Source organism: Penicillium lagena (genome assembly GCF_028827675.1).
Source record: "Penicillium lagena strain IBT 129212 chromosome Unknown utg000005l_segment0_segment0, whole genome shotgun sequence".
NCBI lineage: Eukaryota > Fungi > Ascomycota > Eurotiomycetes > Eurotiales > Aspergillaceae > Penicillium > Penicillium lagena.
In genome coordinates this window covers 1,791,482-1,815,027 of record NW_026623226.1, presented here as the reverse complement: position 1 = coordinate 1,815,027, position 23,546 = coordinate 1,791,482, and the positions used below count along the sequence as shown (strand labels likewise).

General features: G+C 54.9%; 7 protein-coding genes across 7 annotated transcripts; 1 reads left to right on the top strand and 6 right to left on the bottom strand.

Annotated features, from left to right (window-relative positions):
• Positions 1–245: 245 nt before the first annotated feature.
• hxB (putative molybdenum cofactor sulfurase protein (HxB)) lies at positions 246–2,806 on the bottom strand (the record flags this gene model as incomplete). Its single annotated transcript, XM_056979362.1, has 2 exons — positions 246–2,653; positions 2,704–2,806. 2 exons carry the CDS (start codon positions 2,804–2,806, stop codon positions 246–248), a joined length of 2,511 nt encoding a protein of 836 aa, XP_056832405.1.
• Positions 2,807–3,459: 653 nt separating this feature from the next.
• On the top strand, positions 3,460–3,953 carry N7510_007436 (uncharacterized protein; the record flags this gene model as incomplete). The annotated part of the gene is made up of 2 exons (XM_056979361.1): positions 3,460–3,499; positions 3,802–3,953. 2 exons carry the CDS (start codon positions 3,460–3,462, stop codon positions 3,951–3,953), a joined length of 192 nt encoding a protein of 63 aa, XP_056832404.1.
• Positions 3,954–4,345: 392 nt separating this feature from the next.
• Positions 4,346–7,326, bottom strand: N7510_007435 (M1 family metallopeptidase; the record flags this gene model as incomplete). The annotated part of the gene is made up of 3 exons (XM_056979360.1): positions 4,346–4,471; positions 4,536–6,906; positions 6,965–7,326. 3 exons carry the CDS (start codon positions 7,324–7,326, stop codon positions 4,346–4,348), a joined length of 2,859 nt encoding a protein of 952 aa, XP_056832403.1.
• Positions 7,327–8,243: 917 nt separating this feature from the next.
• On the bottom strand, positions 8,244–11,239 carry atg1 (serine/threonine protein kinase ATG1; the record flags this gene model as incomplete). The annotated part of the gene is made up of 4 exons (XM_056979359.1): positions 8,244–8,407; positions 8,464–9,465; positions 9,525–11,046; positions 11,114–11,239. The coding sequence occupies 4 exons, from the start codon at positions 11,237–11,239 to the stop codon at positions 8,244–8,246; spliced, it is 2,814 nt and encodes a 937-aa protein (XP_056832402.1).
• An 880-nt stretch (positions 11,240–12,119) lies between these two features.
• On the bottom strand, positions 12,120–14,910 carry N7510_007433 (putative phosphatidate cytidylyltransferase; the record flags this gene model as incomplete). Its single annotated transcript, XM_056979358.1, has 3 exons — positions 12,120–12,848; positions 12,941–14,241; positions 14,304–14,910. 3 exons carry the CDS (start codon positions 14,908–14,910, stop codon positions 12,120–12,122), a joined length of 2,637 nt encoding a protein of 878 aa, XP_056832401.1.
• Positions 14,911–15,145: 235 nt separating this feature from the next.
• Positions 15,146–17,426, bottom strand: N7510_007432 (diphthine--ammonia ligase family protein; the record flags this gene model as incomplete). Its single annotated transcript, XM_056979357.1, has 2 exons — positions 15,146–16,685; positions 16,729–17,426. The coding sequence occupies 2 exons, from the start codon at positions 17,424–17,426 to the stop codon at positions 15,146–15,148; spliced, it is 2,238 nt and encodes a 745-aa protein (XP_056832400.1).
• Positions 17,427–18,330: 904 nt separating this feature from the next.
• Positions 18,331–20,147, bottom strand: sebA (putative C2H2 transcription factor (Seb1); the record flags this gene model as incomplete). The annotated part of the gene is made up of 2 exons (XM_056979356.1): positions 18,331–19,496; positions 19,571–20,147. The coding sequence occupies 2 exons, from the start codon at positions 20,145–20,147 to the stop codon at positions 18,331–18,333; spliced, it is 1,743 nt and encodes a 580-aa protein (XP_056832399.1).
• Between the last annotated feature and the right edge of the window lie 3,399 nt (positions 20,148–23,546).

The following is a 23,546-nucleotide window of genomic DNA, read 5'->3' as shown; positions in this document are numbered from 1 at the left end:
TTCTTTTCATTCAGCCATCGTTTTTCATCTGTACTATATAACTCAGGGTCACACATCCTCGGTCTGCATTCTCCTTATCACTCTATGTACATGGCAAAAAATGAGAAAAGCAAGGCATTTCCATATGTGCAAATATATGCATGCTACCAATCCAGGACCGTGACTCTTGATACTAACTAAAACCGAACCCGCTGTGATGGTACAAAATACAGATCATGTCCAATATACAATCATAGTCCAGGGCTTCAATGGTCATCATTTGTCGGCACCACCAAATCCCCCACCATGACCGTCCGGCGGTCCGGTGCTTCGGACTCAAACGCCTCCATTCCCTCTTCTGAAAGCGCAGCATACCGCCCAAACGAGATTCTCCCATTGATATTCCGCGTCTTCGCAAGCGTAGACAAGGGTTCGCTACGACGAACACCGGTAAATTGGTCAATACAAATCATCTGGCAGCGCTCGCATGCGTCAAGAGCATCAAAGCGAAGCTTCTCCGGCCCAATATGAAAATGGGACCAGCGGTCCTCGGAATAAGGCTGCTCAGTATCACCAAGCTGAGCAAGCCGTTCCGCGACGACGATGTTGCCGCGGAACACATCTGCAGCAACGGCCTTGCTGACGCCTGCGCCGTGCTTGGTATTGGCCTTGATGGTCTCGTTGAGGCGGTTGACGGAGGATCGTGAGACGACTAGGATGGGCATTTCATTCGCCAGTTGGAGTGGCGTGCCTTGGTCCCGCACTGGAGGTGGTAGGTCCGGTGGGAAGGAGCCGGGCATGGTGGATTTGCGGAATCGGTTCCTCCAACCGGCAATACGTGGTGGTCGTGAGTACCGGTTTGCGGTCTGTGAGGAGAATCTTGCGAGCGTGCAAGGGACGCCGAGGAAGTCGGAGAAAAAGGCCGAGACTACTGGTGAAGAGTAGGCATGTAGGGGTATTTGGTCGCCGCACACCGTGGTCGATTTCTTGGTAGAGCTCATGCACATTGACGTTGACACGAGGCTTGTATCTTCCCAACCCAGAGAGATCTCCAGGCTTACTTGATCAGCAACTATAGTGCCACAAGTGATGGAAAGGGCGCCACGGTCGAGATCAAGGTACGGACGAATCAACGCCATGCGCGGGTATTTTTTCTGGCTCAAGGCGGCGCCGGTGCCCTGATGGATGAGACACCATTCGCGATCCCATGCGAGCCCCTCCTTTTTGACTTCCCAGCGTTTTCCTTCTGGGATCTTAAATGCACCACAGCTCTTGATCGGATACACCATGAGGCTCTCAATATAAAAGTGGGACGCCGGAAGACCATTCTCGCCCAATGGAGGATCCAGTGTCACGAGAGGAGGTATTTTCTCCACATAGAACTCCTCGATGAAGGCCATGAGAGAGTCGAGATCCTTCATGTTGGTCATTGCACCCAGACTGACACGCAGAATGCCCGTTGGCCGGCCGTTGAGGACATCATTGTCATCACCACAGCGCAATCCCGAAGAATAATTTCGACGTAATTCAGGGCCAGTCCACCCAAGACACAAAGAGGTTCCTCCAGGGTTGCAGACCGATCCCGTGCGTATTTGAATATTTTGCACTAGGGCGAGTTTCTCGACCTCCGTCTTGCCAATCCACTCGCCGCGACTGTTCCGCATATTAAAGGCAATAATTGGGCCCTGGGTGGTAGGATCGCCATAGGCCGATGCGGACTGGTATATATGGCACACTTTCGTGTTGTTACAGTGCTTCAATGAGCAAAGTCGATCATAGAGCTGCTTCGCAAGGAATCCAGTATGCGCCGAGATATTTGTCATGGAACCATACAATTTCTTCTGGATTTTGAGGGCAGAGTCGAGAGCAATGATACTGTGGAAAGGAAGAGTGCCATCTTCGAGCCGTTCATGGATGGATGCTTCCTTTTTAGCATGCCACTGCACACCCGATGCAATGACCATGTCGACAGTGCCGCCGCCGAAGAATCGCCGGCGCTCGAATACCCGTGCCGCACTTTTGCGAACAATCAATGCGCCCAGATCGGGGAATCCAAAAATCTTATAGAAGCTGAGAGCCGTGAAATCTGGTGCAGCAGTTCCCAAATCAAGCGGGGCAGTCGACACGAGCGAAGCAGCATCAAGTAATGTAAATACATTTCCTGTGCCATTTTTGGCCGCAGAGCGAACCTGCTTGCCCCAGCTTAGAGGCAAGCGTCGACCATTCATGTTCGACTGGGCTGGGTAAGCGAACAGTTTAGGCGCCTTGGTCTGATCGGCAGACAGCTCCGAGATCCATTTCTCGACATCTGCATCGCTTTGGAAGCACTGGTGGCCCAGGTCGGCCAGTTCGCGCACTCCCACAATACTGGTATGGGCGTCGATATGGTAGCCATACCAGAAGCCGCGGGGGTCAGAGTCCCGGAGCGAGTCAGCGACCAATTTGATAGCTGCCGTTGCGTTCGCCACAAAGACCAGGTCGAACTCTTCTGGGTCCGCGTTGAAGAAGCGGAGCATGCGGAGTCGAATGTCATCTGTTCGCTGCGTTGATAGCTGTGAGGATAGAGACATTGAATGGGGTTTGCCAAATAGATTGGATGTCATGTCACGAGAGAAGGACTCGATAAGAGACTTGGCATATGGTGTTGTCCCGGCATGGTCGAGATAGGTTGTTGCTGCTGAGAAGTCAATCGGAATTCTTGCCTAGTCGTGAGGGTCATCATACCGTTTAGCAATGGATACTCCTGCTCCCGAATGGTGTCCACGTCGGCGGAGTAGCCGCGGCAATAGTCGTCATGACCGGCCGCCAGAGGGGCCGTGACGGCCATGACGGACGATGGTGATAATGAATACTCTGGTTTCAAAAGCAGATGGTGCCTCCGGTGCCTTTCGTGGCTGATAGGAGGTCCAAAGCTGGAGTGGCGAATCTTAAGTGACACGCCCGGGAGCCAACTGGGGAGAGCTGTTCACAGCACAACACAAAAATAAGAGACTGCCCGAGTCAGTCGAACCCGATGCATGAATTTAAAAATTCACATTGCAAAGGCGATTATATCAATGCAACAGGAAGTATATAAGAAGGGGGGGGCACAGGTTGAGATAAGAACGTTCGCATGGGTATAGAAAAGATCAGGACCATCGGAGCTTACCGAAAAGCCACTTTCAACCGACAGGCGCGTCATTCAGAGCCCATCCAAGCACGTCGGGCTGCTGATCTAGAGGGGAAGTGTATAGATGGGATGGTGGTGCCTCCATACTCTTTTCGTAGACTTCGGAACAGAAAAAGCAAATACAGGCTTAAGATGTGAATGACTTGCAGGCACAGAAAACCTGACGTTGAGCGGCAATCCCTTGCCCCCGCACAGAGACGGAGATCGGAGAACCCAGGCCGTGGCAATACTGATTTTGCTGGGGAAACTCGCGGCGTGTGGAGATGATTACATTACCTACGCACCTTTCTTCTATAGCCACGCCAATCTACATGGCTCGACATACTAAAGTAGGCATGTCCACGCCTGCGGGTGAGTCTCACCCGCAGCTTCGGTGGATGGAATTTCGGTAAACCGATCACTCGAATAGCTGTTTCTAGGTATAGAATATGGGAGAAATAGGCAATGAAGCCCGATTGAACCTCGTGAACCCCGAAGCTGGTGGCAACTGAAAATATATATCAGCTGATATCACATCAACCGCAAGCAAGCACCTCAGCACAAAACAGTTGACAAGCCACGCGTATGCAATGCAGCACGCTGCACATGTGAGTCTCTTATCACATTAAGTTCACTAGTCAGAGACTGTATATACATATACTCGCCGTCTGCAGTCTGGATGGGGAAGAAATATCGCCAGTTCGCACCATGGGAACATGACCATTACGCTTTTGGCCACAATTCCAAGCATATGACACAGCCCTGGCGAAAGAATTCGAACAAGAAGTCGCACGCCAATTCTGCGGGTCAAAATGCGACCTTGTAAGTCTTAGGCCAGAAATCGATCGCATTGTCATTATCGATGCAAAAAAGATGAGTCCCGAACTGGCGACCAAAGTGAAGCCAACAAGCCAAAGCAATACTTCAACGCTTCTATAAGATGGTGGATTTCTGTGATGAACAATGGCAGGAAGACATTCGCAATGCATCAGAGCTGAACTTCCGGCTCTAATGATGAAGGACGCGGCGGATATGATGAGTTATTGCACGGAAATAGAAGTGTGTGTGATGATCTAATTTTGCCAAGTAAGGAGAGTGAGAGATGTAGAGTAAACAGAGAAAAACACCTAACCACCCGCACTGAACCAGCGCAAACCCGCCATCACCTAAGCATAGAAGCGCGCTTCAAGACAGGCAAGATCCAAAGAAGTCAATCAATCACAGCTTGCTCCCGAGATACCTGTTCCCACGCAGCCACTGGTCCACATCATCGCGGTCACGCTGGAGCCAGGATGTCTTAACGCGGATAGCGTCGTAGCTTTGCTCGACGGCACGGTCGTAGCCCTGCAACGGAAAAAAAGTCAGCAAGACGAGACGACGAAAACAAACCAAAACGGATTAAACCCACCTTTCTATCCTTGGCATCGAAAAATTCTTGAACGTCCTTGAGCTGTGCCTCGGTACAGAAACTAGACGTAGACAACTGGATAACCGTGCCCAGCATGCCGAGGGACGGAGGCAGGCGCTTATAGATACTGTCCCAGTTCTTCTTGAGCCAGGTCCAGCGGGCCTCAACGCCAGCGGGGTGGTTGCGCAGACCGCCAAGGGGCATGTAGATATCCTGGTTCTTGACCTCATCGCCGCTGGCGAGGTCGAGGGTGCGCTGGATGAGGGCCGGGTCCTCGGCGGCACCGAGGCAGCGCAGGGCAGTAGTCTTCTCGTCCGAGGTAGCGGCATTGCGGAACCGGTCGAGAACGACGTCGTACTCCTTGGCACTGCCGTTCTTCAGCACGATGGTGAAGACGCTGCCGCGGATGTTAGGGTGGATGGCGGAAAGGTCGCCGTCTGCGAAGCGGGCGAACATGTCCTTGGCTGCCTGGACGACGGTGAGGTCCCCGGCTGCACCGGCAGAGCCGAACATGAGAGCCTTGAACTGCTGCAGGATGTGGCCGTCGTTGTCGGAGAACTCCCAGCCCAGCTCGTGGGCCTTGGCGCTGACCAGCTTGCGCTGGAAAGCCTTGAGAGCATCCTTGGTCTCCTGGCTCTCGAAGAGCCAGGCACCGCGCAGGGAGCCAATGCGAGTCAAGATCTCGTTCCAAACCACAAACTCCGACTCGGTGTCCAGGCTTTGAAGCAGCGACAGCAGACCAGAGGTGTGCTGGTAACCGGAAGCAGCCAAGGCACCTGCGTCCGCAATCATGCCGGCGCGGTCTTCGACGGTCAGCAGGCCATCCTTGGCTGCCTTGCCCAGCTGCTTGAGGCGTTCAGGTGTGTACGAGGTGCGGTAGAGACCGGAGTGGTCGGCATTGAGCTTGAAGAAGTCCAAGTCAGGAACCTTGAATTCACGCTCACGCTCTGTCAGCATGGTATCCTCGTCGAGACCCGATCTGGTGCGCAGGCCGAGCATCACAGGGTAGAGAGTGGTGTCTTCCTCGGGACGCACGTCGCCCGTGCGCAAAAACCGGTTCTGCTTCAGGTGGATGGAAGATGCATCAGGGTTCTCCGTGACACTGACGACCGGGAACCCAACGTTCTTGGTCCAGATCTCCATAACCTTCCTGACAGGCTTGCCGCTGGCATCAGCCAGCGCAGCCCACAGATCACTAGTTTCGGTGTTGCCGTAGGCATGCTTCTTGATGTAGTTCCGCACTCCCTGCAAGAAAACATCCTCTCCCAGGTACTTGGAGATCATGCGCAGGACAGAAGAACCCTTGGAGTAGGAGATGGCATCGAAAATCTGGTTGATCTCATCGGCACGCTTGACAGGGACCTCAATCGGGTGACTGCTGCGCAGCGAGTCCAGAGAGAGGGCACCCTGCAAGTTATCGATAACATAACTCTGCCAGACCTTCCACTCGGGGTAGAAGACATTGCACGAGTACCACGACATCCACGTGGCGAAACCCTCGTTGAGCCACAGACCGTCCCAGAAGTCCATCGTCACCAGGTTACCGAACCACTGGTGGGCCAGCTCATGCTGGACCGTTTCAGCGATACGCTCCTTGCGCGAAGCACCGCTGGCCTTCTCGTCCAGCAGCACATCAACGATACGGTAGGTGATCAGACCCCAGTTCTCCATTGCACCGGCGCTGAAGTCCGGCACGGCAACCATATCCATCTTCGGCAGCGGGAACTCGCTGTCAAAGGCCTTCTCGTAGAATGCCAGGGTTTTGGCAGCAAGATCCAACGAAAAGCGACCGTGCTCGATATCCTGATCCGGGGTGGCGTAGACGCGAATGGGAACACGGAAGCTGTTGTTTTCAATATAGTTGAGGTGTCCGACAATGAAGGCAACGAGATAAGTCGACATCAACGGCGAGGTGCTGAACTTGACAGCCTTCTTCCCACCCTGGACCTCGGTCTCCGAGGCAACGTCCATGTTGCTCAGACAGGTCATGCTCTTGTCGGCAACCAGGGTAATGGTGAACTTGGCCTTGAGGGCAGGCTCGTCAAAGCATGGGAATGCTCTGCGGGCGTCTGTGGGCTCCATCTGGGTTGAGGCAAGATACTTCTTCTCGCCGTTCTTATCCTTGTACGATGACCGATAAAAGCCCGCCATGTTGTCATTCAGGATACCGGTGAAGGTCAGCTTCAGCTGCGCATCGGACCCGGCCGCAATGGCGGTGCCGAACTTGATGGTAGCGACCTGAGCATCTCCATTGTGGGAAATCTCCGGCTTGGACTCGACCACCACGCCCTTTGAGGAAATAACGGCGTTGTGGATTTCGATTTCGTTCACGTTGAGGGAAACGAAGTCCGTATCCTCGTTCACCTGGAGACTATGCAGTTGCAGCTATGTCAGAGCTTCTTTCTTTCAGAACGTGGGAGGTATCATACTCAATAACAACCGTTCCGTCATAGGTGAATTTGTCAAAGTTGGGCTCGAGAGTCAAGTCGTAGTGCAGAGGCTTGACATTGGTGGGCAGGACCTCGCGGCCCTGGACATTGGTCGAGCCCGAAACGTCGCCACGTCGAGAGCCACACATTCTGCGGTAGGAACAGTAGCGTTTGGGAGGTTGGGAGAGGGAAGAACGGAGAGGGGAACGGCGAGGTCGAGGTAGTCGAGGAGATGAGGTTGACGCAAGTGCCGCAGCCTGGGAAGGAAAGAGGGGGAGGGGTGAGGGTGGTAGTGGCCTAGCAGCGGCCAGAAGCGGTGGCCTTGCTGATTGCAGCAGTGCCCGCGGTGAAAGGCGGCGCATTCCACTCCACAAAACCCCGTGACCGTGGGATAGGACCGGACAGAAAGGATCTCCCGAGTAATCAATGGATTGGACTCGGATTCGACGAAAAAACAACAGTCTCTGAGGCGCTCGATCCACGGGTTGGAGAACAATAGGAAAAAGACGCAGAAAATACCAAATGGGAGGCGGTGAGCGGAGTCCGTCGGAGCAGAAAATCCACATTACGTTTCTTCCTTTCTTTTTTCCTTTTCACCTCACGCAAGCTTTCCCAGCCCATGCCCTCCCTTCATGGCAGACGACTGCTGAGCCCCTCGGGGCTCTTTTCTTGCAAGACTATGCACCAGCAAGTTTGAGGGGCCCACGAATGTCTACGTCTTCCGACGCGGATGATGAATGGGCTTCCATAGAAGACTGGGACAGAGATCATTGCCTTTCCACGGTTGTGCTCGGAGATGACAGGACATGACACCAACTTGATAGCATTCAATGAGATCTAGATCAGACCTGACAATCGTCGCTGCTAAGACAGGTCCGGACTGAAGACGGACTGAAGAAATCAAATTTCCTCTGATTATCTATATACAAGAATACATCTCAGTATCTGCATTGCCAGTGCAATTCACAAAAATCCAATCTTCATGGACGACCCAAAACGCCTTGACCTTGCTGATTCCGACGCAATCAAGAAAAAAGGGGCCATTCTGTATACCATGAATCCAGGTCAAACGCCAGGTCCAAATCAAGCCTGCGCAAACAAAAACAAAGACAGAAACTCCCTTCTCCTCATGTTGTTGGATATATGGCACAGAATAACTGGACAAAGATGAATCAACGGAAATATAAATGAGGAGATTAGTATCTCAAAGAGAGATCAATAATAGTAGAGGGCAAGCATCATCAGATGGGCTTTTCCCGTAGCCCTAGAGGTGGGGCATTCACCGAGGCGGCGTGGCACCTGTCGCAAGTGAAACGGGCACCGAGTTCGAGGATGGAATCCGGGCTGTGCTGCTCGTCGTCGGCGTGGGCGCCGAGGTTCGCTTGGCGAGCAATGCCAGTTTCTTGCGGAGAGACGCGAGGCGACCGCGCATGCTCGACACCACTGTAAACATCACATCAGTATTTTGCGGTCAATAGCCAAATGATAGAAAAACTTACACCTCAGCACCACCTGCCGATCCTCCGCCTGTAAATCGTCTAGGACAACCTTCTCCCCAGCCGATGTGGCATCTTGCCGGTCAGTTCGCGACCCTTCATCCTCCAGCACAGCTTCTAGCATGCGTATGGCGGTGACATAGGCGATCTCACATCCGGCGAGATCCTCGCCAGTCAGCTCATTGATCGCTGCAGCCCGGCTCATCTCCAAGGCACGGTCATACATCAGCTTTTCGGCTGTGACGCCAGGGCTCAATACCACATCAATGGAAGTGCTTGAGCCTGCACTCGAGGCGATGGGCTGGTTATCCGGATGGCTGGGGTGATCCGAGGGCAAACGCTTTTGCCCCTCGATCAGTTTCAGGCGTACAAACTCCGCCTTCTCCAAAACCTCATTGAACCGAGCCCGTACCCACTGCACGATATTGTTAATGCGGGCTCCCGCGAGCGCACTGATCTCCCCTCTATTTGACGGAAAGTCACCATATGTTTCTTCACGGTTCTTGCGCGACCACCAGGCACCGGCAATGTCCATGGACTTGGCCAGCAGGGAGAGAGCCTTCACGTAGAGTACCAAAGCCTCTTCGGAGAGTGTGATGATGGCATCCACAGTCAACCCGTCGTCAGTGGGGTCGGTAGAATCGGTGTCGGCACCAGAGACTGGGGGTCTTGCAGAAGGCTCGGTGGGCGCCGAAGGGGCCAATGGAATGAGCTGCTTATACTTCACCTCAGCGAATCCATAGACGACATCGCTGCGGGTGGCACATTCTTCGATGACTTGAACTGCCTTGTAGTCTTCGTCGACCGCCACGTTGGTCTTTGCACCGTCGCCCATAATCATGAGGCTAGCCTGGGCAGCTGGGTAGGCAGGGAAAGGGTTGTAGGCCAGCGGGGGGATCGACCACCCTTGGTGATGGCTAGTGGCGGAGAAAACCCCATTCCGAAAAGGCGACCACTGGCCATATTGAGTGCTTTCGAGATAGCTGATGTGGCCGACGTAGGGCTCTGGCCATACCGTCGCTCGTAAGAGTGTTGACGCTGATGTGTTGAATCTGCTCGCGCACGATTCGACACAACCTGGATGGCCTTGGTAGCATTTGCATGCGGAGAGGTCGATGTGGTTGTGGGAAGGGCCTGCGTAGTTGCGCGCCGAGATACTGTGCCAACCAGTCCCGGGCGACCAAAGCCGCCATGGATACGGGGGCTATGTGCCAATTCATCTGCAAATGCATTCACTTCGACAGCACGTTTCTCCACAACCACGTAGTCTCGCTCAAATGCCACGTCTTGGGCAGCTTGCTCGCGTTCCGCCTGGGCAGGATCTGAGGCTTCTTGTGTCCGTGTAGCGTCCGTGTACGTGTTCCGAGATCTTTGGTGCTCCATCGCAGCTGTGGCAGCATGGCGGCCGACAAGTTCCTGGCGACCAGGTGCAGTAGCATGGCTGATTGGACCGGGCCGATGTGGACTGGCTTCCTGTCCCTTGATGGTACCAGACGGAGGGCGATCACTACTGCCAACTCGACGCATAGTCGTAGCAGTTGGTGGAGTCCCTGATTTCTGACGTGTCGACAGCGGTCGCCTGGCAGGGGATAAGAGCGTCTCTTCCGGTTCCTCGGCGTATGGAGAGTTCTTGGCCAAGTTCACGTCTACCGGAGTCGGTCTGGCATCATCGAACTCGGCAGAAGGCCTCCGCGGGAGGTCATCTGGCACCAGACCAGGAATCTCATCTTTAATAACATGGTTGTTGAAAAACTCAGGGAAATTCAAGCGTTCCACCGGATTCCGCTTCAGAAGGCCGCGTATCAGCTTCTTAATGTCATCCGAGGCAGGATTGTCTTCGGGAAATCGAATTCGGTCCTCTCCTTTCTCGATCCTCCGGAGCAGTTCCACGTGGTTGGTGGCACGGAAGGGCGGCCGGCCGACCACCATCTCATAAAGCACGGTGCCAACCGACCACAGGTCTGCCTTCGCATCATATTTCTCATACCGAAGGATCTCGGGTGCCATATATAGGGGAGAGCCACAAAGGGTCTCTGCCAGCGAGGTGGCCGGAAGGGACCGAGCGAACCCAAAGTCCGCAATCTTGAGCATCGGTAGAGACTCGAGGCCAGTTATGGGTTCATACGAATCATCACTGCCCTTATAAGGAATCACCTGGGCCACACCTGACCGATAAGATGAAGGGGATGGGCAGAGCAGTAGGTTTTGTGGTTTGATGTCTCGGTGGATAAGGTTGCGGTCTCGGAGGAAATGCAGCGCGCTTGAAAGTTGCTTTAGGAAGTGCCGCACGACAACTTCATTCAGCGCTCCACCACGAGGATTCGGGTATTTAGCAATCATGTCCCGCGTGTATCGATGGTTGGCGAGGGTTTCTCGTCGTTTAATGAAAAGTGACAGGTCCCCCAAGGCACAGTATTCCATGACCAAATGGATGTGGGATGTGGACTCCTGGCAGTCGATGAGCGCCACGATATGCGGATGATGGAGGCCCTTCAGGATATCGATCTCGGAGGAGAGGTTGTCCTTCAACTTCTTATTGAGCTTTGACAGGTTGACTGACTTGATGGCTACATAGGTGCGGGATTTCTAGCAAGGCAACGAAGAGCTGATCAGCGTCTCATCAAATGAATGCGGAGAAGGGAAAGTGACTCACCGTATGCACACCTTGGTAGACGGTAGCAAAGCTCCCTCGCCCGATCTCATCGAGCCGTGTATAGCGGCCGATCGACATTTCGGGGCGAGTCGACTCGCGCGACCTCCGCGAGTGTTGAGATGCCATATTTGTAGCTGGGCAGCGACGCCACTAAGTTTCGAGTCTTGGGGAGAAGATGAAAATCAACCACGCCCCGTCAACCACAACTACCTCAACGTCGGCAACAGGGATGACTGTCGGTGGAGGCCCATCAGGGGAGCCCAGTAGAAGGATGACGCTGCCAGCAGCCGGAAAGCCAGGAAGGTCGAGGAACCGCCGGACAAACGATTGCGAGAAGGGGCCTAGAGGGGGCGAGGTGCCGGGGAACGAGACCGGCGGACTCGGATAGGTGTTTGGGTGTCCAGGTCAAGACAGATCAAGGTGGCTCGCAGATAGGAGCTGGATGATAGGCAGGCACCAGAACAGTTGGGGCTGAAGTTGAGGGGAGAGATCGATCGAGGGCGGTGTAAAGTGGATGATATTGATGTAAAGTAGTTGGTTGAAGTGTACTAGGAGGAAGCCGGAGTATTGGGGAGGCAACCGGGAGAGCTTCGTTCTAATAGTCGTCCAGGATGATGTGATGCTGAAGGGCGGGCAGCTGGACCCAAGGGACGCAGGCGGCAGCTGGGCTGGGAGGGGGGTGTGACCTGGACCAACGATAACGAGTGATGGATGAGATGATCGCGGGCGGTCAGGAGGGCGGTGACGTTGTGGAGATAAGGGAATAAGGAAGATGGGGATGGGATGAATGGGAGGGAAAGGCTGAAGGGGAAGGGAAACGAAGAAGGGAAAGGGAAAGAGGATGATGGAAAGGATGATGAGAGAGAAAGGAGTCACAGAGAGAGCGAGAGATAGTGGAAGTACAAAAGAGAGAAAGGGAAAGCATTATCGATAGGGGAGATAAGGGATCAGCCGGCATCGGGTGCTTATCTAAGATAGTTGCATACATTGGGGTCATTTCTATACATTAAACACCAAGCCCTCGTACCAGTAGCCATAGCACCACCGGCACCACAACGTTGTCGTTGCATCCAGTCAGGATCGCCTCCGTGGCACTGGTGCCCCCAGCGGCCAGGACGGCCCTGCCAATCGTCGCCAGCCAGAACGACCTCGAGGACACCACCGAGTCTGGATCCGCTATTCCCGACACAGCCCACTGGCCGAGCAAGAGCCAGGCACGAACGGCCACTAGCCCACAGGTGACGGCGACCGCGAATGCGACACTACCTTCGAGCGACTTGCCTCCGCCCCAGAACCACTTGAGGCGGCCGAAGCGCCGCCCGATAAGAGACGCGGCGGCGTCGCCCATGCCGACGCAGATCACCCCGCTGACCATGCTGACGTCGCGGGAGGGCACGTCCCAACCGGTCCAGGGGGGTGAACCAGTCCGGGGTAGGTCAGCAAGAGACAGCCAGAGCGGGATTGAGCATCCAATGAGCAAGAATATGTGCGACACAATCACTGGCCCGCGGTGGTCACGACCGTCGACATAGGGAGCCAGGAAGTATGTTAACGGGCGGGAGATGGGAGGCAGCTGGGACGCCCGGAAGAGATCGAGCAGGAGGAAGACCGCCAGGACCAGGGCCAACGCCATGGCACAGAAGGTCGGATCCACAAAGACAGTGGGGAGGAACATCAGCACCATCATACCGTGGAATAACTTGCGCCGCGTGTCGACTTCGGCAACAGAGCTGAGCTGGAAGACCACAGCTAAGCCGGTCAACAACACCAGAAAACAATACCCACTGATCAGGAGGCGAGAGCTGGCAGCGCCAATGCTGGTCTGACGAAGATGCTCGGCCCAGCCAAGCCAACACGAGGCATCCGCATCCACGCGGGGGGTAGCTGAATCCAATATTCAAAATTCAGCATGAGCACCCAGAATCGAAACCCAGACAGATTGCCGAATAGATATCCTAGCGCCCACCCAAACGGATCTTGGCCATGCAGAGCGTACTCAGCCACGTACTTTCGGATCGGGCCGAGAATAATCAGCACGGAGGTCGCATAAACACACAAAGCGTACAGCCATTTCCGGACCTGGGCTTGGGCCGCGGTGAGCGAGAGGAACGAGGCGAGCCCCGGCTCCATGGATTTCTTCCGTCGGCCACCGGGCGTGGTGCGGACTCGTTGCTCACGCACCAACTCATCGAACGTGGCGATTGAATGTCGTCGTCGCTGGATAGCATGTATATCTTGCTCGAGGACTTTTGTCATGGAGACATCGCCGGTGGCAGTCCTAGGTTCGGCGGATAGGAGCTCGGGGTCACGGATTGGAGGTATGGTCTTCGTCCTGCGCGAGTTTCGGAATGCACTCGGCTCGTCGCTGTCCGATATGGGTTCATCCGAAACGCAAGCTCTGCTCAACTTCTCACAGATCCGATGGTCCATCATATTCAAGAATTTGCGGGGCGATTGCGAACGGTTTGGCGGGCGACGAAACTTCCAACTGGGGATGCGCGCGAGAGCAACCTCCCAACGCAGTAGGTGGCGACACGAAATAAATACACACATCCCACCCAGCCACAACAAGGCTTTGAGAATTTGCGCCTGTGGCGAGGCGGCAAACAAGTACAGATTGATCAGCGCCGTGGTCAGCAGCTCCAGCTCGGCGGGAAGAAGGCTGGTGGTCAACAAGAAGTCTAATGTGGGTATCAACGCTTGATGCAAAGGGAAAAGAAGAGTCAATGCTTCCGCATTAAACCCGCGTAATGACAGTGGCTTGGGTAGCGTAGAATCGAAAAATGTATGCTCGGAGATGACGATGGGTATCAAGGTGACCACCCAATGCGATATACTGAAGCCATGAGCCCAGTGATGTAGTGGGACAACCAGCGGAGGTAGAGAGGAAAGACTGAGGATGATGTTGGGCATGGCCAGGGCCGGGTGACGGTGTGTCAGAGACAACGCGACGAAGATTGGGACGAGAACTGGATATAATAGAGGTGCCGGGTCAAAACTCGAGGGTATAGAAAAGAAAGGCCGGTTCTTGGGCCATAGGCGCCATCTCCGGCCGCTTGTCGCAGCCCGGATCGTGAAGGGATAAGCGGCATACAACGTCGTAACCAGAAGCCCGTGGGCCGCGAGCTCTGTGAAAAGGCAAAAGCAGTTAGCGATGCCCATACCTACAAGACTTCGAGATCAGCCCTACCTTTCCTCCACGCCCAAGCCAGCACTCGCGCATCTCTCTGCAGCAAAACCACCCCTCCAACAGAGAGCAACAGCGCCGTCTCCAACAACCGCCTTAGGACCTCGACCCGTCTCTTCCGGCTCAGCATCTGACGCTTCTCCGCCATGCGTCCCTCAGCCTCTGTGTCAGAGCTCCACCGCGAGCTCTTCCGGGACATGGTCCGCACCAGCTGCGGCGGCCAGGGATGGAGCGAGGGCATCCAGCCATCGGTATCCGCGGCGACATTGCCATTTGTGCCAACACGCAAGCCTTTCCGGGGCCGTAGCGGCGGAGCCGGCAGACCGCGCAGGAGTCCCGTGCTTTCATCGTCGGCCTCCGTGCCGCTGTCGCTCGGCGTCCGCGATGACTTGCTGGAGTAGTAGGAAGGAGGCCGGAGAAGGTCGCCCAGCTCGGAGGGCGGGGTGTGTGAACCGTGGCGACGGGCGCTGGCGCGGCTTTGCAGATGGTAGGGATGGGGGGAACGTGTGAAGCATCGCAGGTTATCGACGGCGATGCCTTCGGAGCTCGTGGCAGGCGTGCTGCTGCGCGGAGGAGCTCCGGTTTCCTCCTGGCCCCGCGGAGATGTCATGGCGCCATTTAAGGCCTTAGGTCGAGGGGTGCGTCATGTTGAGAGAGAAAGAGAGAGGTAGGGAGTTATTTTCGGGCGATTAGAGAAACTCTAATGATCCAGGGGGTCGGCGCAGTATGTCCGGGGAATTCAGTGGTGGTGTCAGAGGTGTTGTGTTGTTATCTTTCCTGAACGCGGGAGGGATTCTGCCCGTCACATCATTGCCACCGCAGATGGATTCATGTAATCTATGCTATCATTTCTCCCGATGTAAGACAACTCCCGCAGCCAATCTCCTTCCTCCTCGACCCCAGACAGACCGACATGGCACAATCTGGCCCGGCCAGGACCCAGCAGAGATGTTCTGTGTGGTATACAGCGTCGCCTGTACCAGCCTCGGGCACTGCGTCTTGGCCGCGTCCAAAGCCGATTCCGATTCGATCTCCATCACGGAGTAACTGCAGCTTTCATTTATAAATGTCGAGCCTTTATGTTGTGTTGTCAGCTGGGCTTGTCGGCATCGGCTGCCCAGACCTTGCCATTCGATATCGCTGCCTCGAGGCAGCTCATCGACCTGGACGGCCAGGAATGGCGGGATAAATGTGGCCGAGTCGGCCTTGAGGATGCCGAATTTTGGCAAGACCCATGAAGGATCCGGAGGAGCCAGCTCCTCTGCCCGGCGACCGTACTTGATATCCCAGATATCCAGCTGGGGTCCCTCGTCCTCATCATCCGCATCCTCAGTAGCTGCTGGTCGAGCATGCATCTTCTCCCACAGACGCCAAGCTACTTGAGCGCGAGCATCAGAGTGCTCACTGCCAGCCAGGAAGGCCACGGCACCCATCCACCAGTCCACTTGCATGGCTTCTCCAATCCTCCAGAGGTGCTGGAGAGCCAAAACGGTCCGTAGGTGGTAAGTCTTAGTCTCTTCTGGCGATGCCAGCTCCATAGAAGCAGGATCTAGCGGTATTTGTCCAGCAATATAAACCAGCCTGCCTAATTCTTGCCCTGGAACGGACATGGCTTGTGAATAGGGCCCGATATTCGCCGGGGCCCAGTACGACCGGGACTGGACATGAAGACCTTGTCGATGGCCCCGCGCACCCAGGTCCACAACAAGAGAGATCATCACCTTCACGTTTGCTGGCAGTCGGTCTCCGCAGGCTACAGTGACCCGCGCTGGGGGATTTGGTTTCTTGAACAGCGATACGTAGACACTGTTCATGGAGGCGAAGTCGGACATGGAGCGGAGGAGCACTGTAGTAAACACGATATCATCTGTCGATCGGGCATGAGATGCGTTCAATTCTTGCTGGATCTTATCGGCGATGCCCTTCATCTGTTCCCCGGCACCGGTACCAGCCTCGGGCGCAGTCAGATTCGAAATTGTCCAGGCCGTTCCTGTCTGCCGATGAACAGGCTCGCAGCCAGCCCATTCTGTAGTCACACTGGTCTCTGTAGTAGAACCCGATAGTGATGATAGCGGTGGAGAAGATTGGTCCTCCAAAGCAAAAGAAGCAAATGGCGCATCCAACAAAGCCGGTCTCCTCACGTCTTGCGGAGAGAGTGCTCCCTCTTGTTCCGCATCTCTAGGCACACAGCGCGCCCCCTTCAAACTCATAAAAGCCACTCCACCTTCCGCCGTCTGAGTCTCTCTGGAGTCAATCTCAATCCTCTGTTTCCATAGAAAACCAGGCCCATTGAGAGCTAGCGTTTCGTATTCCCCCCCTTCACCAAGAACCGCGCCACGAAGATCCTCAGGTGCCGCAAAGCGCCTCATAGCCTTAACGATGCGTCTGCGCAGTGGACGGTCCCCCGAGACATCTCCCCCACAGAAACCCATCATCCAGTCCGCCCGACGCAGCCTTGATAATGCGCGCTTCACATCCGCAAGCAGCCATGTCCTCCAACAGTCCTGCCTCGGTCACGGCCATGGAATCCGTCTGGCGTTCCGTCGGCGGCGGGAGAGTGGGATACATCCACAGCCACGCTAGGGGCACCAGCCCAAGACGGGCAGCGACGTTCTCAATACGCGTGCGCTGGTACGTCGAGAGGATGGCGCCGGCTGAGACGGCGTTGGCCTCTGGGTGGGCTTCTTTGATGCGCCGGAGGAGGGGCATCAGTGATTCAGTCTCATCTTCTTTTTGGTCTTGCAGGCTGTCTGTCTCGGCTGCTTGATCTGCTGCGTCGTGTCGGTATATTCTTGCGGTGTCGACCGCATCGCCTGTGATTGGGGCCCGATAGAGGGGGATGCCCAGGGCGGGTTCGTAGAGCGGGATGACGCTGTGGCCGATTGTTTGGTACATGAAGCTGTCGATATCTTCCGTCTCTTCTTCTTGCTCTGTGGCTGTCGCCTCCTCTTTGGTCGCACTAGCATGTTGGGAATCTGGGTTCTTCTTTGGCTCTGGGTACAGATTCGCCAGCGCCACAACTCGGTGGCCGTTGCGGATACAGTGTAGCAGGGAGTAGAGCGAGTCTTTGCCGCCGGAGATCAGGGCGATGACATTTAGTCCCGAATCCGGAGGGACAGGAGGCATGGTGTGTGTATCCCTCTGTGTTCTGTGTTATCGATGAAGCAACAACTTTTTCGCCAATTGCGGAGGGCAGTTCTTATCGATAAGACTCGGGATTCCTATCAAGACAGACAGACCTACGACCCCAAGTACTAACTACGCTACAGAAGACATTGTTTACTAGAACCAGATCATGCTCAAATAGAGTGTATGTGAATTCAACATCTGCGCTAGATGGGAGATCAGACCAACACAAACGGGGTAGACAAGAACAGTACAAAAAGGGGTATGGAAGGGGAGTGGTCAATTAACTTATACAGGAATGTGACCAGCACAAGACAAAAAAAAAGGGCCAAAGAGCAGATTACATGAAATATGACAGGAAGAAAGATGAACGAGATGGTCAGAAAGGAAATCAAAAAAGGGGGGGGTTCACGAAGAAGGAAAACCAAATCGGCCGAAGTGAGCTCGACACATCAGTGCCCACGCCGATTGTGCTGGTCAGAGGAAAGGAAAAACAACAAGACACAAACAAAGGAAAAGAAAAACCACCTTGGCGACCTGTCAACGGTACCAAGGGTAGAACAGATGCCACATCATTCGCTCTATGTTCCCTTCTTTTGTTTTTTCTCCTTCATGGAGGGAAAAAACGCCCCATGTCTCTCTCCGAAGACCCAGGCAAATCGAGGCCAAAAGGGTGATGAGTGTCCCCGTTCGCTAAGAACAAAGCTGCCGAGACACCGATGACCCCTGCTGTGTTTCCCGACAACCACCAGTGTAAATGCCCGGACGCCAAACCCAATCAAGACCCACCGCCGCGGTCGTCCGAGGAAGAAGACGGCGACAGTGTGTGTAGTATTATATATGCAGTAGGAAGCTTCCTGGTCTCATAAGAAATCGTGAACGCGCCGAGACAAGACGGCGGCGATTAGGCCGCTGCCTCACGCTTGCGCTTCTTCGCAGGCCGGCGGTCCACAGCGGGCACCTCCTCAGAGCCCGACTGGGAGGAGGCCTCGTACATGACGGCGCCCAGTGCACCATTCTCTTGCTGCTCGTCGAAAGAGCCGGCGGCGACGTCATTGGGATCCAAGACGCCCATGACGATCGAACCGCCGCCGTGCGTCCGGGCATGCTGAGCGAGGTTGTCGCTGCGAGAGAACTTCTTGCCGCACTCGTTGCACTCGAAGGGCTTGTCCTCCGTGTGGAGCGAACGGTAGTGGCGCTTGAGGTGCTCCTGGCGACGGAACCGACGCGAGCAGAGAGTGCACACGAACGTCTTGGACGGGTCTTCCGTCAGGGACTGCTTGCGGCCGCGGCGGTTCACCGACACGGGTGCTGACTCGGAACCCTCGCGCGATGCGCAGTCACTGTCAGGCGACGAGGTCGACTTCTGGACATCCGCATCGTCCTGGATAGCGGAGCTCTTGCGCGACGACTTGCGGTTGGAGCGCTTCTTGATCTGCGTCTCCTCCACGTCAGAGTCCTCGCTCTCAGCGGCCTGGGGATGAGCAGACTCGGGCCACTCAAAAGAGGGAACAGAGGGAACGTGGTATCCCTCTTCCTCCACATCGTCCAGGTCATGCTCGCTGAGGAACCCATCATCCTCGGCCATGTAGGTGCCAACCCGCTGGCGCTTGTCACCCAGGTAGACGGCGCTGCCGCCCGGATGGAAGTCGACCAGGCGGTTCACATACTCGTCATCGGAGTCCAGATCCGAGAAGCTGTCAAAGGTCGGCAGCGAGCTCAGCGGGTCCTCGGTGGATGAGGTGGTGAAAGTTGGAGACGGGTTCTTATTGACAGGCAGGGTCACGGAGGGACTGCCCACGACTGCGCGCGGGTATTCCTCCTCGCACGAGAGGGTCGGCAAAGGTGGGAGATCCTGGGCGGGAACATTGACGGAAGGCTCCACGGTGAGTTGGCGCGGGTCACAGAAGTCAGCGCCAGCAACCGAAGACTCGCCCGAGAGCGATTGGGTCTGGGTCAGGAAGTCACTGGGAACGGGAGAAGGCGAAGGGGAGAGTGAAGGGCACGAGTTAGCGGATAAGAGATCCGAGGATGCGTGGCTGGCGGTAAGAGACGGCGGGTGGATAAACACTGGAAGTCCGTCAGTCCTCTTGCTTTATTTTCTTTCCCTTCCTTTATTCTCCGAGATTTGCTCATAGGCTTACCAGGTGTCATCGGAGGAGAGTCGGAACGGGCCCATTCCGGGTGCGCCAAGATCTCGGTGTGCACATCGGTCTCACAGCCTTCCTTGACGCCCTCCACCTTCTCAAAAGAGAAGAAGCCATCGGCAGTTGGCGTGTGCAATGTGCAATTGGCCGACGGGGGGCTGCTGATGGTACTCCCGGAGGAAGAGAGAGGCGGCGTTGATGGGAACCCGTACAGGTCGTGATTAATGAAGCGAGTGTCCAGCGGCATCAGCGCGGGCGAGCCCTGCTGGACGATGATGGCAGGCTTCATCTGCGACGGCTGCGGTGAAGCAATGGGAGTCATGCTCATCGCCGCGCCCCGGAAGGCGTTGGTCGTGGCCATCTGGTGCATATTCATGACGGGCTGCGCCGAGTAGATGGGCTGCTCTGATCCCCGCTGCTGCTGTTGCTGCTGTTGGGGCGGCATCTGTCCGTAGTACGGCAGGTCGGACGGTTGACTGGTGAAGGCACCTGGTTGTCTGGGCTGGGAAGAGTCGTAGTAGGCGAACGAGGGCTGGCCGTGCCCTGGGGCCGGCGCCATGTATGTGGTTTCCATTTCTAGACCCGGGTCAGTCTTTGCGCATGCGCTGTGTTGGGAGAAAGATCCCGACTCACCTGGTATTAGGACTTTTTTTTTTCTTTCAATCCTGTCGCACAAGCAACGGACTGGATTCAAGGCGCCTGGGCGAACGGATAGGTTCTCCAGGCGAGAGAAGGAGTGTGGAGTTCAAGCGAATGAGTGGAATGGACAAGCCAAGCGGGAAGGACAATTAGATAGATCGATAGATCGATAGATAGGTGGACGAGGGCACTTGTAGTAAATGAAGGACAGGTTCACCTGGGACAGGGACCGGGAGACAGACAAGTGAGGAAAGGAAAGGACGAGACGGATCCAAAATAATCAGTCGAAGGAACCCCGAAACCCAAAAAAGTCAAACCGAAAATACTAGTAGTTGATAGAGAAAAGAAAAAACGGGGACAAAAGAGAGACAGGGCCAAGATGGGCAATCTGGTCTGAAAAGAGAGGCATAACCCAGTGCAGAGGGTGACGGGGGTGGATAAAAGAGGTGATCTGCCTGGTGCTGCTTTCCACTGCCGGTCTTAGTGTTGGCCCCACTGGGGACGTATGATTATTATTTTATTATTATTGATTTATTTATTTATTTCGGATTATCGGTGGTACCAGCTGTATGGTAATTTAGTCCGGGGCGGGATTGGGTATGATGATGATGGCGAGGGCTCAGTTCCCGTAGGAAGCGGAGGGCCGTGGGGCGCAGGCCAGACGGACCCAATCAGGGGGGAGCGTCCAGCCTGTATCGGGCCAACTCTGAATCCACTCGGCCAGTGGCCTAAACGGGTTAGACGGTGGAGTGCGCACGAGTATGGGTAGTGCGGAGAGAGAATAATCCTGGGCAAGTGTGATAGTGATGGACGGGTAGAAGGGTAGGGCGACAAAGCAGAGACAGATGGATGCCCTCACCTTCAGCTCACGTCCGGTAGGTGAACGCATACCAGATGTGAGAGATGTTGGCGGGTAACGCACGAGGGCTTATCTTGGGGGCCAATGGCCATTGCCCGTGGGCGCAGCAGCCCTCGCTTGGCCCCACGATAATCCCGTCTGGTCCATCCATTCCCTATCTGTATGGCGTGGTATCTCCATACGCAGATCAGTACACACACACACACCGTGCGACCATCGCGATCGTGAAACGGTCGGCAGTCGCCTCCGCTAGTGACAATTTCATATGATCCCAGCTACGAGTGCAACACCCAAACCGAGGATCGGTTGGTTCGCCACATGAAGTCAATTGACGCTTTCCTCTTGCCCGCGCCTCCATGATTCAGGTCTCCCTCCCATTGACGGATGGTCAGGCCATCCTCCGCGCTGAAGCTGGTCGAGTTACGCGTCCTACTGCAGGAACCGTCTGGAAACGAGCACAGGCCGCCCGCTTGCTGATTGGTCGCGGGCGCATCCGTGAGAGGCAAGGCTCCAGATGACAGGCCATACTTCTCTTTTGTTCATGGCCCCAAGTTCATGCAGCCGCCGAGGCACGCCGAACTGCACCTCCCATGTCATCGCACTGCGAGGCCCGGTTGCGATTGGGCACCCTCTCAGCCAGGTCGCGAAGACCACTTGTCCCATTTGTGCGGTGATGTGATCAGTAGAGCAGATCCGGGGAAAACCACACAAGACCTGTGTGATCGGTCGATACTGGACAAGACATCACACCAACCATGGCCGACAGACAGCCACTCTCCCAGCACACCGCACAGCCGCCTGCACAAGCAAGCAAGGTCCGGTCCAAATGCTTGGGTCACTGCTCGGCTGTGGCACATAACCTACCACTGATACAAATTTTTCTTTTTTTCCCCCAATGATCGAGTCCAGGCCTGCCCTCGAAATCCAGTGGATTTCATCATTCCTGCGTGAGGCCCAGCGCGGACCTCCACGGTGCTCGATTGGCCTCTAAACATAGCGCGATATCCACTTCCTTGCTTTTTGAGGTTAGATCGCGGCTCGGGCGGGCCTTCCACTCTTCCCCAGCCAATGACGTGATCACTGGAAATTGGAAACTGTGTCGGATCATCCTTGGCGGGACCCATCGATGTCCACAAGTCCTCAAGGTCACTTATTTCCATCCCAGACGTAGTGACAAAAATCCATCTAGTTGGAAGGGGGAAAGGCCATGCATGGAAGGCTGTCATATGTGGTTCGAGAACCTAATTTGGTCTATGATCGTTGCCTGTCAGCTAGGGAGAGCCCAACAATCAATGTTCTACGATGACGCGAAAGGAAATTTTCTAAATTTGATCCATATGCTCGGTTGTTGCTATTGCTCAACGCCAGCGACCCTCCCGAATCCTTGCCGCCGCCACCGTAATCGCACAGACGGAGGATCGATTTTTTGAGGTATTATTCTATTGAATGGATTGCGTCGGAGCCCTTCGTCCCTTCACCGCAACCGAGACCGGAACGGGGAACAAAAAATAGAAACAACATAGAAATAGCAATGGAACGGTTCAGAGTGACTTCATACACGGGACGGACTACGAACCGCAGCAGAGACTACGAACAACTGCAGAAGAAGCTGTGGAAAGACGAGATTGTAATCTACACCGGCTGCTCGAGACCGACTGTAACTCGGTGAAGACCCATAAAAAAACTGGAGGATGCGCGGATGGTCCAATATTATTGCTCGCCTCAGCCATCCAAGTGGCTCCCGTGCCTGAGAAGTGGATCAACGCAAATGGAGCTCGTCGCCCATGGATTATTCGAATTATTGCCAGGAATAGTCTACTATTATAACGAGCAGTTAAGGAAAGGTCGTGCGATTGTAAACGGGTGCGGCGGGATGGCGCGACGATGCTCATTTCACTCGACAAATCACACAGTCAGCATTGACCCAGAAATGCGAGAAACCGTTGGCGATCGTCATGCTTGTTCCCGAGTGACGAGGACCTTGGAAGTTGACCAGTCGACTCTGCGCAAAGAGTCAAATTATACATGTACAAAAGATGCTATGCACCACACTTTGTACGCTGCAAGGGTCTTCTTTCCCAAACGGACAGGTTGACATCTCCCATGCATTGCCTGAAGCTTACCTCCCTCCAACAAGCACGGAACACGCCAGGGATTGCGGATTCTGGACTAGTCAGAGTGAGTGATATTCCCATGCCAAAGAAAGTGGATCCCCCGTCGAGGGATTTACAGGATTTACAGACAAATAGCGTTCGAGCTTGGTGAATAGTGTTCGTTCGCCACCACAACTGACCATAGCAGGGTTCAATTCATTAGTTTTCAATTATTATTGTTTTTTTTTTCGCCTCATGAGACTTCACATAGTATCATAGAGGCGTCAACTAGACCAGACAGCGTCGCAAATCCAATAATGTGGCCTGGTGGAGCAGAGCAGCTTCGCCGGGACGAATAATGACACCAGCTTCATGGATACAT